Source organism: Mixophyes fleayi, chromosome 10 (assembly GCF_038048845.1).
Source record: "Mixophyes fleayi isolate aMixFle1 chromosome 10, aMixFle1.hap1, whole genome shotgun sequence".
In the NCBI taxonomy this organism is placed as follows: Eukaryota; Metazoa; Chordata; class Amphibia; order Anura; family Limnodynastidae; genus Mixophyes; species Mixophyes fleayi.
In genome coordinates, this window is record NC_134411.1 from 16,605,086 (window position 1) to 16,622,761 (window position 17,676).

General features: G+C 42.6%; 1 protein-coding gene across 1 annotated transcript in view; it reads right to left on the reverse strand.

Annotated features, from left to right (window-relative positions):
* Window positions 1-17,676, reverse strand: part of LOC142103786 (SITS-binding protein-like) — an 82,222-nt gene that overhangs the window by 15,324 nt on the left and 49,222 nt on the right. The window contains exon 3 of the mRNA XM_075187991.1: window positions 1,198-1,405. Coding sequence (XP_075044092.1) covers window positions 1,198-1,405 — 208 coding nt within the window. The remainder of the gene's footprint in view (window positions 1-1,197; window positions 1,406-17,676) is intronic.

Here is a 17,676-nt window from a genome sequence, read left to right on the forward strand (position 1 = left end):
TTCACTAGCACAGGAACTGCTAGTGCTAACTACCCCGAATGAATTGATGACCGTAATAATTACTTGTACTTGAAGCATTTCATTGCATACTGCAATTTAATCAAAATAATACATAAAAAAGCATAGGAAGAGCCAGGGGTGTGATCTATTATTCCCAGGTCAAATGAATGGGCTGGAAAGACATGTTTATATGGATGGGGAAGTTATTCACTATTCACACTCTCAATAATCCACAAAGCGATACTGGGAAGACAGGCGCCAAGCTGGGATGTAGTTTATTTTCCCTGGTTACCTGGTTGAAATCCAGAAAAAGCCTACATGGTCATATGTTTTTAGTGGCTTTTATTGATATACTCTCGCTTTAGATTCTCACATGGACTAGAATATGTTACTCTAAGCAGACTATCTCCGGTGTATTACTGGCTATCTTAATTTTTTTCTTATTACTAATATCCTGGTCTCATTGGTCTAGTGGAACCTGCATAAGGATGGTTGCCATTTTTAATAGCAGTGGATGTACAGTGTCTGTTTTATTTGCAATACAACAAATTTAGAGATGTGGAACACAGAGAAAAGTTTTCCATAAAAGGGTCTATAAACAAATGTTTTATTTTCTTTTTTGTATTTGTCTTTTTGAAATAAATATTAGGGATGACTGTATAAAATGCTTTTGTTATAAAATATTACTTAGTTTCTGTGATGGTGCTTCTAAGTCTGTTGTGGTGCTCACCATTAAGTGCAATTACATTATTAGCTTTCGCTTTTCCATAACCCCTTCATCTCATCCAAGAGCTTTCCTGTCAATGGAAATGCGGTGTGATAATCCTCTCATCAGTTTAAGGGCATAACTAAAGCAAAAGGATATGTGTGACATCATTTGGGGAAGGGTATGACATCATAGTGGATGTGGTCATGTCTGGATAAGTCCAAAAATATGAGAGAGGGCAGGCAAAGTGGTGGCAGACACAACTCCCTAAACTTGCTCGTAAACTGCATGGAGGAGTAACAAAACCATGTTTAGTATATACATCTCTACGCTAGGCCCAATTAGCTACAAAACTTTTGAGATTAATGTATAGACATATTCCACTTAATAAAAGGTAAAAAGAAAGATGAAATAAATAAATGCAACACAATAAATAATGCAGCATATTAGCACAGCAGTACTTTTGTTTCCTCCACTTTTAAGAGTGTTACCTAACAATACTGAAATCCGGAAGCATTCTTTGGTTCTCATAAAGCTGGCTTCCTATCTCTTGATGAACAGACTGAATAGTCTGACCAATACACACGGTATATTGCAATGGAAACCTCTCTGTACTTGCAGGTGTTTCCAAACAAAATGACTTATTCCTCTCAATTGACATGGAAAGTTGAATATTTGGGTTGATCAGCACTGAAACACCTGGTAAAAGCAAACAAACAAAAAAGATTACAAAATAATTCTAAGAAAGACATAAATAACCTAATAAGAAAAACTTGCTCAGTTAGTATTACAATCTTATATATTTGTGATCACCGTAAGTTTTCCAATAAACTGTTGTTTTCTAAACATCTCTGAATTAGTGCACCCATCTTTAACTATATTGATACTAACTGTAGCACCCAATAGGTCATCTGTGGAATAAATTGGATTCTATTTTCTGATACTACTAAAATTATTCCTGAATCATTTAACTAATCAACCCCTGTCCATTGTTTAAACTCCTTGTCAACATGTTCAAACCCTCTGGAAATGTCTTCATGTAAACTAAGAGTAGAGGTTTTTTTTATTACTTGAGCAAGAACTATACAATGGAATTAGGCATTTATTGCATAGCTGAACTATTAAATGGTAAGATATAGTTTTAAATGAACAAAGTAGAAAATGTGTGATATGGCCCTATCTATTTATTTTTAATACTTTATTTGCTTAACAATAGTTATGTGTGCAGTAATAATTAAAAACAGCAGACATGCACTGAGCTTTGTTCAGTAATGTGCCTGATGTCTCTTTAATATATATATATATATATATATATATATATATATATATATATATATATATCACAGAAAACAAGACAGAAACGCTGATTTTAATCTCTGCATGTCTGCAATCTCTGTCTTTCTACATAATCTCTGAAACGACATTAAACAAGTTATTCAGATACTGGCGGGTATGTGTGTTTGTGATTAGGTAATGCTAGACAGCTCTGATCATGAACCAAAGCTTAGGAACCAATCAATGTGTTTCCTGGCAATACAATCCCATTAGAAGTTAATTGCACATAATAAATGTTTATAAAAGTAGCCAGCCCTTTCCCTCAGAGCACAGCCATTCAATGTTTATATGAGTAAGACAAGAAGAACTGGCTGAATTATAAAAGATGTGTTAAAAGAGAATGCATTAGAATATAATTTGTTTCACCATTCCCTCAATTAATCCTTTTTGCCCAATTTTACCTCAGGCTCTGCTTGACTTTGTTTATCTAGGGGTGGGGGGTGGGGGGTCAGTGAAATGGGAATATTGGTTTCTCAATATTATTATTAGGGTAGTTAAAGATAATATTTATATAGGTTAGTGTTATTTAAATTTGTTATTTACATGTTAGGTAGTAGATTATAAGCCACACAAGCCCTAAGGGCACCCTAGGTGGCTTATAAGTGGGGAGGTGGCACCTCCCCACTTGGAGGTGGAGCTTGAAACCCCCGTGCTGCTTCTTCTTACCTCCTCAAACTGGGAGTGTGGAGCTCTTCAGACTGGAAATGTGGCACTTACCTATGACTTCAGAGCCAAGCACCACACTCCCATCTTAATAGTGACATTGAAGAGCAGCAGCCAACATCTTCACATGTAATAAGTCAGTGACTGGTGCCAAAGGGCATTAAAAATACTGTATGAGTGACATTAGTGACATCGGGTTTTTTTTGGGTTTTTTAAATACCCACCGTTAGTTTAACAGATAGAGTAATTTTTTGGGGTGCTTCTATTCTGACATGACACTTTTGTATAGAACCAGAGAAACAGTTATGCAAAAATGATCCATCATTTCTGGGCCCTGCTGTGTGTGTCTAGCCAAGGGGTAACTAAAGGTGCTTCTTTTTTGTGAAGCTAATCTGGGAGATCTACTGAAGTATGTTAACCTAAATTACTGTGTTTACTGTCTCCCTGTGGTTTATTATCATCATCATCAACATTTATTTATATAGCACCAGCAGATTCCATAGCGCTTTACAATTGGAAACAAACAGTAATAAAACAATATTGGGTGATACATACTGACAGAGAGGTAAGAGGACCCTGCTCGCAAGCTTACAATCTATGAGACAATGGGAATTTGATAGAAAAGGGTAAGTGCAGCATAATTTTACATATTTGTCCACCTTGAATGCAAAGGTTAAAAAAGTATTTAGTGGACTGCATGTTCAGTCACACAACTATGTTGGTCAGAGGGTTGTTGTCTTGTGTTATTTGTGTAGAGGGTGGTAATAGAGTAATCTAGGGAGATTAAGAGGGCAGTAGTGGAATATTATAAACTTGTCTGAAGAGGTCGGTTTTCAGAGAACACTTGAAGGTTTGAAGACTAGAGGAAAGTCTTACTGTGCGAGGGAGTGAATTCCACAAAGTGGGTACATCCAGAAACATGTATTGTAACCGGGAATGAGAGGATGTGATGATAGTGGAAGAGAGATGCAGATCTTGTGCAGAATGGAGATGTCAAGTTGGGAGATATTTTGAGACAAATGAGGAGATGTATGTATGGTGCAATTTTGTTGATGGGCTTGTATGTTAGTAGAAGAATTTTATATTGGATTCGTTGAAAAACAGGCAACCAATGTAGACACTGACAGAGTGGCTCAGTAGAGGAAGAACGATTTGCAAGGACAATCAATCTAGCTGCTGCATGCAAACTAGTAGGGGCTCAAGTCTGATTTTGAGAAGACCATTAAGGAGGGAATTGCAATTGTTGATGCGGCAGATGATAAGTGCATGAATGAAAGTTTTTGCAATGTCTTGTGTAAAATATGTATGTATTCTGGAAATGTTTTTTAGATGTATGCAGCATGATGTAAATATAGAGTTGATGTGGGGTACAAAGGATAGTTGTGAGTCAAGGATTACACCTAGGCAGCGAGTTTGTGGGGTGGGATTAATGGTCATGTTGTCAACAGAAATAGAAATTTCAGGCAGGAAGCTTCTATTGGTGGGTGAAAATATTATTAATTCTGTTTTTGAAAGATTGAGTTTAAGATGGCATGAGGACATCCAAAATGAAAATGACAGAAAGACAGTAACGAGAGTCAACACAAATGGCGAGAGATCAGGAGATGATAGATAAATTTGTGTTTCATCTGCAAAGAGATGATACTGAAATCCAAAGAAGCTTATTTGTTTTCCAAGATAAGTGGTGTAGATAGAGAATAGCAGAGGACCTAGGACTGAGCCTTGTGGTACTCCAACTGATAAAAGAAGCGGGGTGGAGGGTGATCCAGAGAAATTAACGCTCAAAGAGGGATTAGATAGGTAGGATGTGAGCCAGAATAGGACAGTGTCTTGAAGACCTAGGGATATATCGTTTGTATAAGGAGAGAGTGGTCAACAGTGTCAAATGCAGCAGAGAGATCCAGGAGAAATTAGAAGGGAGAAATGGCCTTTAGTTTTAGCTGTGATCAAATAATTGACAATCTCGGTCAGCACAGTCTCTGTGGAGTGTTTAGAGCAAAAGCCTGACTGAAGAGGTCCAGTAGGTTGTTTTCAGAAAGGAAGCGTGTGAGGCAAGTGTGTCATGCCTGAGGATCTGTCTGTACCCAAATCCGGTTGTATCTCTGGAGCTGGACTGGTGACTACATGGACCAAGCTGGGTGGCCTGATAATGTTCCTCTGCATGTAGTGAATGGAATGGTGCAGATAGTGATTACACTAGCAGAGGAGAGCAACCAGGAAGTGGATTGCTGGACCAGATCGGAACCGGAATGCTGAACCGGACTGTAACCGTAATGCTCTAACCAGAATGCTGAAAGAGGATTGCTTTACCAGGACTGGAACCGGAATGCTGAAATGGAACCAGAGTTCTGGAATTGGACTGGAGTCAAAATGCAGACTGCACTGTCAGAGCTGGATTAATAGCAAGACTGCAAATTGCTGGGAATCAGGTTGGCATCTAAAATACAACTTTGGACTGGCAACAGGTAAGGACTCCAGGAAGTCCTTTTATAGTTGTTGTTGATTCCTGATTGGAGACTGCAGTCAGCTGGGCAGAAGCAGCACTCAGTTGTTGAGATGCATCAAGTGACTATATCCAAGATGGCAGTTTCCATGGACTGGTTTTGGAGGGAATCTGAAATGGAGGCTAACATGATTCCTCTCATCCAATCATTTGATTGGCTGAGAGGAATCATGTGACCGAATCCAAGATGGCCGCACCCGTACTCTGATTCTGGAGGGATCTCTGGAATGAAGATAGAGTGAACAGCATCTTACAGATAGGTCTGAAACCAGCAGAGCCTGAGGGCCGCCGGGACAACTTGGAAAGGCAGCGAAGAGATGAGTAACAGAATCTGAGTGCCTGATGTGTGACAAAGTGTAGGCAATTCTCTCGAGAAATTTGGAGGGGCATGGGAGCTGAGAGATTAGGAGGTAATTTGAGGAAGAGATTGGGTCAGAATGTTCAGAATAGGAGTAATCACTGTATGCTTGAATGGTGATGAAAGATACCTGTAGAAAGAGATAGATTACAGATTTTATTTAGAAGTAGAATGAGCAAAGGACACAGCAACCTACCAATTTGTGATGATATGTGATTGATATATATTATAATAACCATTACCATTTCCCACAACCATCCCCAACATTAAATAATTCATATTCACATTTAATAAATAGCCCTCTGCCCTAAACTCAGCCCCACATTCAATTAATAGCCCCAAACCACCCCAGCATTAAATTAAAGGTCCTGTCATCCCATCTTAATTTAATAGGCCCCACTATTAAATTAAATAGCCCACCAATAAATTAAATTGCCCCACCATCACCCCACAAATAAAGTAGCACCCGTTAAATAATTAACCCCCACCTAAACGCCATCATTACATTAATAGCCTACCTTTCACCCTTATACTATTAAGACTATCCCCCACCCTTCCCTCATATCACACATTATATTAAAAATCCCCCATTCCCTCACATAGCAACATACCCCTCTCTTCCCTGACATATTATAGAAACATGGCCCCCCAGTCCTTTCATTCACACATCAGAGCAGGCCCCCAGTCCTTTCATTCACACATCAGAGTAGGTCCCCCAGTCCTTCATTCACACATCAGACCAGTCCCCCCAGTCCTTCATTCACACATCAGACCAGTCCCCCCCTGTCCTTTCATTCACACAGCAGAGCAGGTCCCCCAGTCCTTCATTCACACATCAGACCAGCCCCCCCAGTCCTTTCATTCACACATCAGAGCAGGCCCCCCAGTCCTTTCATTCAAACATTAGTGCACCCCCCCTTTCATTCAGACATTAGATCTGCCCCCCTTTTCATTCAAACAAAAAAGGACCCCTTTTTCATTCAGACATTAGAACAGCCTCCCCCCTTTCATTCAAACAAAAAAAGAAGCCCCCCAGCATTCAAACTTATCTGCAGCCCGCTTGGAGACTCCTCTGCGCGCACACATGGGACGGTACCTGTCAAGTGGTGCATGTCCTATGTGACATCTAGCACTATGGGGAATGGAGGAGGCAATGTCGGGGGGAGGGGGAACGGATCAATAGATCCGCGGCCACATTGGGGAAGGTGGCTGGCCCCTCCTCTGGGACCACCACATTGTCCCACCCCCGGCAGCCGGTCTGGGGAGTCCTGCATCTGGCAAAATTGGGCACTGCACTTCATTTATTTTTTTTAACCCTCCAACATAAACAACAATCGGTGGCCTCCTGTGGCCAGCGGCCTACCTGGAAAACTCCCAGTAGGTTCTGTGGCCAATCCGACCCTGCCTCTGACCAAGGAGCCTGCTTCCAGGAACGCCTCACGGAAGAGCTGTGTAGTACATACGGGATCCGGAAGCTATGCACCATTCTTTATCATCCTCAAGTTAATTAATCATGTAAGTAGTAGAACTTGATGTTTGTCACTCACCGGACCGTGAGTGCCTCTTCCCGGACATTTAGGAACCGTGGCCGTCCACCATCCTGAGGGTCTGCGCATGCGCAGCCCTTTTCTATACTTCAGTGTATACCCCTTTAACTTAATTGGCAGATCAGGCAACCTCCCTATATTAAGCACCTGTGGTCACTACCACGTGGCCTGATCTTGGAGTCTCATTCCTCATGAGTCTCTGAAGGTGTTCCTGTATTACTTGTGTATTCAGTGCTGCTGATTCCTGTGGTTTCCAAACCACTTCTACTGCTGTGGTTCCATACCACTTCTACCATCAACTGTGTCATCATGACTGTTTGCTGATTCCTATCCGCTGCCTCCGTGCACTACAGTCTTCTACACCACTTCAACGTTATTTTATATCTATGTGACTGTTTACTCATTGCTATCCGCTGCCTCCGTGCACTCCAGCTTTTACCTCACTCACCTGCTTCTCATCAAGTCTCTTTGCTGATTTCTATCCGCTGCCTCTGTGCACTACAGTCTCCTGCTTGCAACTCGCCTGTGTTCAACATCGTGACTGCCAGCTGACTACTATCTGCTGCCTCTGTGCACTACAGTCTCCTGCTTGCAACTCGCCTGTGTTCATCATCGTGACTGCCAGCTGATTACTATCCGCTGCCTCCGTGCACTACACTCTCATCTCATCTCTGCTGTGGCTTCCTCGAGATTGCCGCTTTTCATTACCATCTGCTACACTTCGTGATCTACAGCTCCTGCCCTGCGCTGCACTCCTGTTTCCCATCGCTGTTGGTTCCTGTGGTTGCTACTGGTTACCTCCGTGTGCCGCTGAGTCCTGCCGCTGTGGTCAGCGCTATCGTCCATCTCCTGCTGATCCACTTTCCACGCCTTCACGTGTTCCACTGGCCTCTACCCTCCTGTCAGCATTGGATTTGTATCTCTTCTACTACCCTCTGCTGGATCATCTCCATTCTCCTGGGTTTCCTATGAGTCCAGTTCCACGTGTTGCTGACTCCTGTGGATTCGTGTCCCTGTCGGTCTACTCACCTGTGCGCTGCACCTGCTAGACCGCTGCTTCACCTATCCAGGGACTTCCTATCCAGTCGGCCTCCAGCCGCTCAGGTACCGCTGCTATCCCATCTGACTGCTACTGCTGAACCACGGTATGCATACTTCTCATTGACTGTGCTGTGTATTGCATATCTTGCTGGACTGTGTTTGGTTCTCTCTGGAGTCTGCTATCCGCTGAGTCTATTGCCATCATTGACTGTGTTATCATTGTGCTGGACTACTTCAAGAGACTTTCTAGATTGCAGACCTGATCAGTCATTTACATATATATCTATATTGTGCATATTACTGTGGATCGTGTATAAGGTGCCTGTGTATATCCTGTGTTGCAGTCTTCCCCCGTGCACCTCCTCTCATATATATTCAGTGGTACAACTTGCTGATGTCAGACCACTGATCCCTGTTTCCGGTATCACCTGTTCCATTATCCTCTCACATAGCAGTGGTACAACTTGCTACCGCAGACCACTGACTACCTGGATACCTCCACTTGGATTCCATTCCTTCACTCAGACAGCGGTACAACTTGCTACCCGCAGACCGCTGACTCTCATCACCTCCTTGTTTCTGTTGGACATTCCTCCTCACTATAGCAGTGGTACAACTTGCTATCGCAGACCACTGACTACCTTCACGTGTCCTTGTCCATACAGTTCCTTGTGTATCATTACCTCATTATTACCAGTGTTGCTAGTCATAGACTTTCCTGAGCATCTCATCGGCCATCATTTCATGTTCCGTGATCACCCAGCTACCAGAGTACCCTATTACCATCTACATTGCTCTGGTAAGCCTACCCTCTGGTGATCCCTGGGTAAAGACTCCTAGTGCCCGTGACAGTAAGATCAGGCCATGACAGACCCAGATGTGGAACCTACCGCCAAAGAGATGCTGCAATATCTGGTTACCCGTATGGAACAACAAGATGTTCGTCAACAACAGTTGCTGCAATGTTATCAGACTTTAGTCGCCCAAGTAACTTCTGTGCCTAAGGTAGCAGCCACTGTTGATCCTTCCGTGTCGTCATCTTCTTCCCCTGTGCCATCCCAGGTGTCTACTGCTTCCACGCTACACCTGCCTACTCCGTCAAAATATGATGGAGACCCCAAAACCTGTAGGGGTTTTCTTACTCAATGCTCAGTTCATTTTGAGCTCCAACCTCAAAATTTTTCTACCCATCGTTCCAGAGTGGCCTATCTTATTTCATTGTTTTCAGGACAAGCCCTGGCTTGGGCTTCCCCTCTGTGGGAAAGAAACGATCCATTGTTACAGGATAGTGCCGAATTTATTTCCACGTTCCGAAGTGTATTCGATGAACCAGGTCGTGTTATTTCCGCTGCATCCAGCATTCTCCGTCTTCGCCAAGGATCTCGCACTGTGGCTCAGTACGTCATTCAATTTAGGATCTTAGCCTCTGAACTTCAGTGGAACACTGAAGCATTAATTGCCGCCTTCTGGCAGGGGCTTTCCGATAAAATTAAAAACGCACTGACTTCACAAGAACTACCCTCCTCTTTAGAAGATTTGATCTCTCTTTGCCATCGTGTAGACCTGAGGTTTCGTGAAAGAGAACCTGAGAAATCAACTTCGGTTAAAACACCTCTTCTCTCAAATCCTCAATTTCACCCAGCTTCATCTCCGGTGATACCCATGGAGATAGGTCGCTCCAAATTAACTTTAGAGGAGAGGGACCGAAGAATAAAGAATAGACTTTGTATCTATTGTGCCGATTCTACGCATATGCTCAATTCTTGTCCCAGGAGATGCCGGGCTCTAACCAATACTGGGGAGATAAGGTTAGGGTTCCTGCAGTCCTCTCCATCGTCTATGAAATCTAAAGTCTGCGCTTTGGAGGTGACTATTTCCTTTGCTACCAAAACCTTTGAGTCACAGGCATTGATTGATTCCGGAGCAGCAGGAAATTTTATTTCCAAATCATTAGTAAACCAATGGTCTCTACCAGTGATTACCTTAAAAACACCCATTACTGTGACGGCTATAGATGGATCACGTCTCATCAACGGTCTCATCACCCAGAGTACGTCTCCAGTAACCCTTCAGATTGGTGCCCTGCATCATGAAGAAATATCGTTTTTGATCCTTCCTGTTACGACAAGTCCGATTGTCTTAGGCCTTCCATGGCTTCAGTGTCACTCTCCCCAGATTGACTGGCGCACTCCTCGAGTTACATCTTGGGGAACTGAATGTCATCATCGTTGTCTCTCCCAAGTGGTTTCATTCAAAAGACAGCATTCGTCTATTCCACCAGGTCCTCCTCCACAAGATCCTTCATCTACGGATCTGTGTGATAAAGTTCAGTCTGAACGCCTTCCTCCTCATCGGGCGTTCATGACGTCATCGGACGTTGAAGATGGATCTCAGGAGTCATCTTCAAAAAGTCAAGTGCTGGTGGTTCACGGTCACCATCCGTCTTTTCCGGAATTTCCTGCCCTCCCGCCCACCCAAGTTCCTGCGGTGGAAACTGTTTGTCAGACCTTTAAAAATATCTGGTCTCAGGTTAGAACCTGTTTAAAGAAGACATCTGTCAAATATAAATCTTTCGCTGATAAGAAGAGGCGGGCTATTCCACCACTAAAAATTGGAGATCGTGTCTGGTTATCCACAAAAAATATTCGTTTGAAGGTTCCATCCATGAAATTCGCCCCTCGTTTTATTGGTCCATATAGGATCATTCAAGTTATCAATCCAGTATGTGTGAAACTCCTTCTTCCTAAGAGTCTTCGGATTTCTAATGCCTTCCATGTATCTTTGCTCAAACCTCTTATTATCAACCGTTTTTCAACTCCTCCCTCAGCTCCGCAGCCAGTTCAAGTCCATCAGGAGGAGGATTTTGAGATTACCGAGGTACTAGATGCAAAAATTTCGCGAGGAGTCCTCCACTTCCTCGTTCATTGGAAGGGCTTTGGTCCTGAGGAGCGCTCTTGGATCAAAGCTGAAGATCTTAATGCTCCTGCCCTTTTGAAGAAGTTTTACTCCAAAAATCCGGACAAGCCCGGTTCCAGGCGTTCTGTGCCCACCTTTAAAAGGGGGGGTACTGTCACTCACCGGACCGTGAGTGCCTCTTCCCGGACATTTAGGAACCGTGGCCGTCCACCATCCTGAGGGTCTGCGCATGCGCAGCCCTTTTCTATACTTCAGTGTATACCCCTTTAACTTAATTGGCAGATCAGGCAACCTCCCTATATTAAGCACCTGTGGTCACTACCACGTGGCCTGATCTTGGAGTCTCATTCCTCATGAGTCTCTGAAGGTGTTCCTGTATTACTTGTGTATTCAGTGCTGCTGATTCCTGTGGTTTCCAAACCACTTCTACTGCTGTGGTTCCATACCACTTCTACCATCAACTGTGTCATCATGACTGTTTGCTGATTCCTATCCGCTGCCTCCGTGCACTACAGTCTTCTACACCACTTCAACGTTATTTTATATCTATGTGACTGTTTACTCATTGCTATCCGCTGCCTCCGTGCACTCCAGCTTTTACCTCACTCACCTGCTTCTCATCAAGTCTCTTTGCTGATTTCTATCCGCTGCCTCTGTGCACTACAGTCTCCTGCTTGCAACTCGCCTGTGTTCAACATCGTGACTGCCAGCTGACTACTATCTGCTGCCTCTGTGCACTACAGTCTCCTGCTTGCAACTCGCCTGTGTTCATCATCGTGACTGCCAGCTGATTACTATCCGCTGCCTCCGTGCACTACACTCTCATCTCATCTCTGCTGTGGCTTCCTCGAGATTGCCGCTTTTCATTACCATCTGCTACACTTCGTGATCTACAGCTCCTGCCCTGCGCTGCACTCCTGTTTCCCATCGCTGTTGGTTCCTGTGGTTGCTACTGGTTACCTCCGTGTGCCGCTGAGTCCTGCCGCTGTGGTCAGCGCTATCGTCCATCTCCTGCTGATCCACTTTCCACGCCTTCACGTGTTCCACTGGCCTCTACCCTCCTGTCAGCATTGGATTTGTATCTCTTCTACTACCCTCTGCTGGATCATCTCCATTCTCCTGGGTTTCCTATGAGTCCAGTTCCACGTGTTGCTGACTCCTGTGGATTCGTGTCCCTGTCGGTCTACTCACCTGTGCGCTGCACCTGCTAGACCGCTGCTTCACCTATCCAGGGACTTCCTATCCAGTCGGCCTCCAGCCGCTCAGGTACCGCTGCTATCCCATCTGACTGCTACTGCTGAACCACGGTATGCATACTTCTCATTGACTGTGCTGTGTATTGCATATCTTGCTGGACTGTGTTTGGTTCTCTCTGGAGTCTGCTATCCGCTGAGTCTATTGCCATCATTGACTGTGTTATCATTGTGCTGGACTACTTCAAGAGACTTTCTAGATTGCAGACCTGATCAGTCATTTACATATATATCTATATTGTGCATATTACTGTGGATCGTGTATAAGGTGCCTGTGTATATCCTGTGTTGCAGTCTTCCCCCGTGCACCTCCTCTCATATATATTCAGTGGTACAACTTGCTGATGTCAGACCACTGATCCCTGTTTCCGGTATCACCTGTTCCATTATCCTCTCACATAGCAGTGGTACAACTTGCTACCGCAGACCACTGACTACCTGGATACCTCCACTTGGATTCCATTCCTTCACTCAGACAGCGGTACAACTTGCTACCCGCAGACCGCTGACTCTCATCACCTCCTTGTTTCTGTTGGACATTCCTCCTCACTATAGCAGTGGTACAACTTGCTATCGCAGACCACTGACTACCTTCACGTGTCCTTGTCCATACAGTTCCTTGTGTATCATTACCTCATTATTACCAGTGTTGCTAGTCATAGACTTTCCTGAGCATCTCATCGGCCATCATTTCATGTTCCGTGATCACCCAGCTACCAGAGTACCCTATTACCATCTACATTGCTCTGGTAAGCCTACCCTCTGGTGATCCCTGGGTAAAGACTCCTAGTGCCCGTGACAATGTTTCTCCACATGTTGCGAAGGTTGGAAGGAGAGAAGGAGAGGCATTGGCTTCAGGATTAGACTTCAGCATCTTCATCAAGCCCTGAACCAAGTGAATCTGTGATGCTTGGCTTTGGTCGAATGAGAGGCCCCCATGGCCAACCAATTAGAGTTTGCCATTGGCTGTTTAACTTGCAGTAAGCCAGTCCGTGTTCTCCACATCATCGCCCCCCGCCTTTCAAACACCTTATAATAACCCATTGCGAGCGGCATGGCTCAGTCCATCAGGGGAGACATAAGAGTTCTTGAGAACCAGAAACAGAGAATTAAGAAAGACGGCAGCGGCTGAGCCTTGAGGAATGACCTGGCCAACGGGGCAAGTCAGAAGGCCAAAAAATCTATAAAAATAAACTTTGAAAATTGGCCTAGTTGAGAAAAAGAAAAACTTACCGGTGGTGAAGTAGTTGATATTTTAACTATTATGGCAAAACACATGATCTGGCACACATTATAAAATAAATGAATATATTTGCAGTTTTATGGACAGTTTGCACTAACTATATTTTATTGAATATTGTATAAATAAATTTTAAATAGGCTCATAATGCTATATGTTCTATGTATATATTACATTGTCCATTGCTTGAAAACGTTCCACAGTTTTAAATATTTTGAAAGTGCACTTTCAGTAACTGTTGTGTCGCAACTTGTGTGCATTATTTTTTGTCCTTCTTTTCATTTTTACAATATAAGTATAATACTGAACGGTTTTTGCTATGCAGAAATCATTGTAATAGTTAAGATGCATGACAAGTGATCAAATAAACAGTGTCACATTTATTGCAGTTGGGAATCCCCAGTGACCTGAACGAGTTTTGCAGACTACTGTGCAAAATTACAAATCAACTTATCTGTTATAGAAATAGAATTTACAAATTATATTGTACAAGTATGAATATCCCGAGGAGACCTGAAACTGTTCATTATACATGATTACTTTGTTTTGATTTATAATTGCAATGTTTTATTGTACAAGATTGAAATAATTTTGTAAAGTCACAATTATTTACAATGCTCATCTTTATGCAATGTTAGGGGATTCAGTACTCTGTCATTTACAAAGAATGTTGCAATATTAGCAAATTCAGTTAGGTAAAGAAAAATCAATGCAGTGAAATGTGTTTGGCATTTATATATATTATCACATCAATTATATTGAAGTACACTTATAAATCAATCAATTAATCAATCAATCCCAGCAAACTAAAATAAAATGACTAATAAAATCATTAATGTAAAAGGGAACTGCGAAGTGGTCTTTGTGCAATTCACCACAAGATTCTGGAGTGCTAAAGAAGTGTGCCTTTACTAGCTGCAGTCATGCTGAAAAGACCATGGCTGCAGGGACATTTCCTGTATAACAAACAACTTCCTGTGTAAAAAAACACTTCCTGTAACAAGTGGCTGATAAAACGTACACCATACACATGTAGCATACATCTACATCCCTTCCATTTTCAACATAAAGAGCAATTGACAAGTGTGTGGGTGTAAGACAGCGTGACAGGTGTTGAATACGTGAACAGTGTGCAACAAGGAACAAATATGAACTGAGAAAATGGCAGTGAAAGTAACATAGTCATGGAATTTTGGATTAGGCCTGGAATTCTCCCAGACCTGGTGACAAAGAAAGGGACTAGATGTGTGTCCAGTGTCTGAATAGGCTCACTATTGGGCAGGGGTATGGAACTGTCCTACACTGCAGTAGATGTTTCTTCAGGGGATCCATTGTCCATGATGAAGGGTGTTCTGACACCCTCATTTGGTGTCAGGTGAGGTGGTGGTGTTGGCTCACACACCCCCAGGACGGCTGTTGTGCTCATACAAACCACTGTCAGAATGCAATACATAGCTGTTGGGCCTGTTGAAAGATCCCTACATAGTCTCGAGACAACCCGGCAGAGGTTTGGATGGTCTGCCCAAGGAACAACGGTCTGAAGCGCTAGGATGTTTTATTATGAGTGGCTTTGAGCCGCAACCTGGAATTCTGCAGAGCATTTTGCACATTGTTCTCAACTTGTGGTCTAAGTTTGAACTTGGTGATAGCAATGATGGTGCAGGTGTGCCTGGACAGAAGACATTGAGCAGAAGAGCAAAGTTCATCTCTGAGTATTTCTCAAATTGAGGATATCCATAAACACGTCTGAACCATCTCTATAACATTTATCTATCTTTCTACTAATCCGTTGGACTGTTTGCTAGTGACATGTGATGTCCCCTTCATTGGTGAAAGTCTGGAACTCGTAACTCATGAACTGCATGGTATTGTCAGTAAGTAGCTTGCATGGTATGCCATGTGCAGAAAAGTATATCTTTATTTTCTTGATGACTGTGGCACTTGTCAGTTTGGAAAAATAATCTATCTCTAATCAACCAGAATATGAATCCACTAGCGCTTGGTGCTTTTTTCCCCCTGCATTCAAAGAGATCTGCAGCAACGATGAACCCAGGGATGTCAGGAACTTCATGGAGAGTGAACAGTTGGTGGTCTGTAAAGCATTGCAGGAGGCACAGGGAGAGACAACCCGCTCAATGTCAGCAGCCATAGAGGGTCAAAATAAGGCATCCTTAACTCGCTGTATAGTGGCCTCATGTCCGGTGTGCCTCTGGTGAGACTTGTGAGTATAGAAACCTTGAAGGACATAGGGCATCACTAATTGCTGACCATGCAAGAGAATACCAGAGAGTTAATTCATCGCAGAAGGCGAAGAAAGACTTGAGGTCACAAGACAGATTCCTGGAGAAGGGAGGCCAGTCATGCATGGCATCATAAAAACATCCATTGGCAGAGTTCATTCCTGAGTGTCTCTTCATGGGGCTCCTCCATGCACCAGGAGTAGAGGACATCAAACTACGTGACATCCAGATCAGCATCAGGGACACCTGAGTCCAGGAGGTGAGCAGGTAATTAGGCGTCTGCTACATGGAGGTCTTTTCCACATTTGTACACCATATCCAAATGATACTTTTGGAGCTTGAGCATGAAATGTTGAATTTGTGCTGAGGCAGAATGCATGGGTTTGCAGAGAATAGTAGTCAGGGTTTGGTGGTCTGTCTCATCCACCACTGGACACCCATAAATACACTTGTGAACTATTGGCAAATATTAGAGCCAATAGTTCCTTTTCAATCTGAGCATAACGCGACTCACTGTCAGTAAGGGCCCTGGAACCAAACTGATGGCCCTTTCTTTGTGGAGTTTAATTGGCTTCTGACAAAATAAACCCTAGTCTATGTGAGTGGCAGGGAATTTAGATTGTAAAGATCAATGGTACAGGGACTCATGTATTACTACAATTGCCCCCAGGATTTCAAGCACTTTCCTTTGCAGGTTTGTGAAACCAGCTGAATAAGCAAAGTGGAAAGTCTGAAGACATCACTTACCTACTACCACTTTATCATCACATTCTTTTATCTATCATCTCTCAACTTCTCAGGTTTTTCTTCAAAAATACTACTCAGTTTAGCCTAATTTTTCATCTACATACAGATCAGCAAAGCAATGTAGGCTCCATTCGTGGTTTAAACTAAATTTGTAGAAAGGAACCTCCCCCAATATACTGCTCATTTTCCACAAATGTTTTTAATTTATCTTGCTATATGAATTTACGTGTTCATATTATTGACAAGATAGCTAGATCCATGACATTACATCCAAGTGGGTGAATTTGTGTAGTTACATTGATTTACTTAAAAAAATATGGGATCATTACAGTAAATATAGATAATTGTTTAATGTTTTTTAATCTTTAAATGATATATTTTATATTTTAAGTCTATGTATGTATCAATTAATTGATAGTTCCTTATACCAATGAAATACCCTATTATTCTTTTTTCTATTTCTTATTTAAGCATTTTCAAAGGGAGTACTCTCCCAGAACCATTGTCAATATTTTCCAAAAAGGGAAGAAAATAGATTCCTATTATTAGGGAAACTCAGTAATCCATGGCTGCAAATAAAGTGAGTGATACATTTAAAAATAGTTAACTATTGTTAATAACCTTAACATAATTTCAGATTATTTTTATTCAAAAGCTTTTCTAAATGTTTGTTGAGTATTATGAAAGTGATTATATTCCACAAGAATATGTAACTATAGACAAAATGCTCATCATGTTCCGAGACAGGTGCTCGTTTAGGCAATATATACCATCAAAGCCGGATACATATAGGCTAAAAATAATTGTTTTGGAAATCTGGCCGTCAGAAACCAAATACTGTTGGAGAAATTATGGGGAAATTGGTACGCTTATACACGTTTTTTGGAACTGTCCTAAGCTACAACCACTTTGGGTTGAAATTTTCCAGCTAATTACTAAGGTCACTAAGGATGATTTATCCCCATCCCCGGCTATGGCGCTTTTACACCTATGTCCCCCTCATCTTCAGCGTCCTAATCACTATGTGGCTGGGCACATTCTCATCTCAGCCAGAGCCGCAATAGCTCAAAGCTGGAAATCCCCCTTGGCTCCATCTCTTACCAAAATCATCAGCGAAGTACAACACA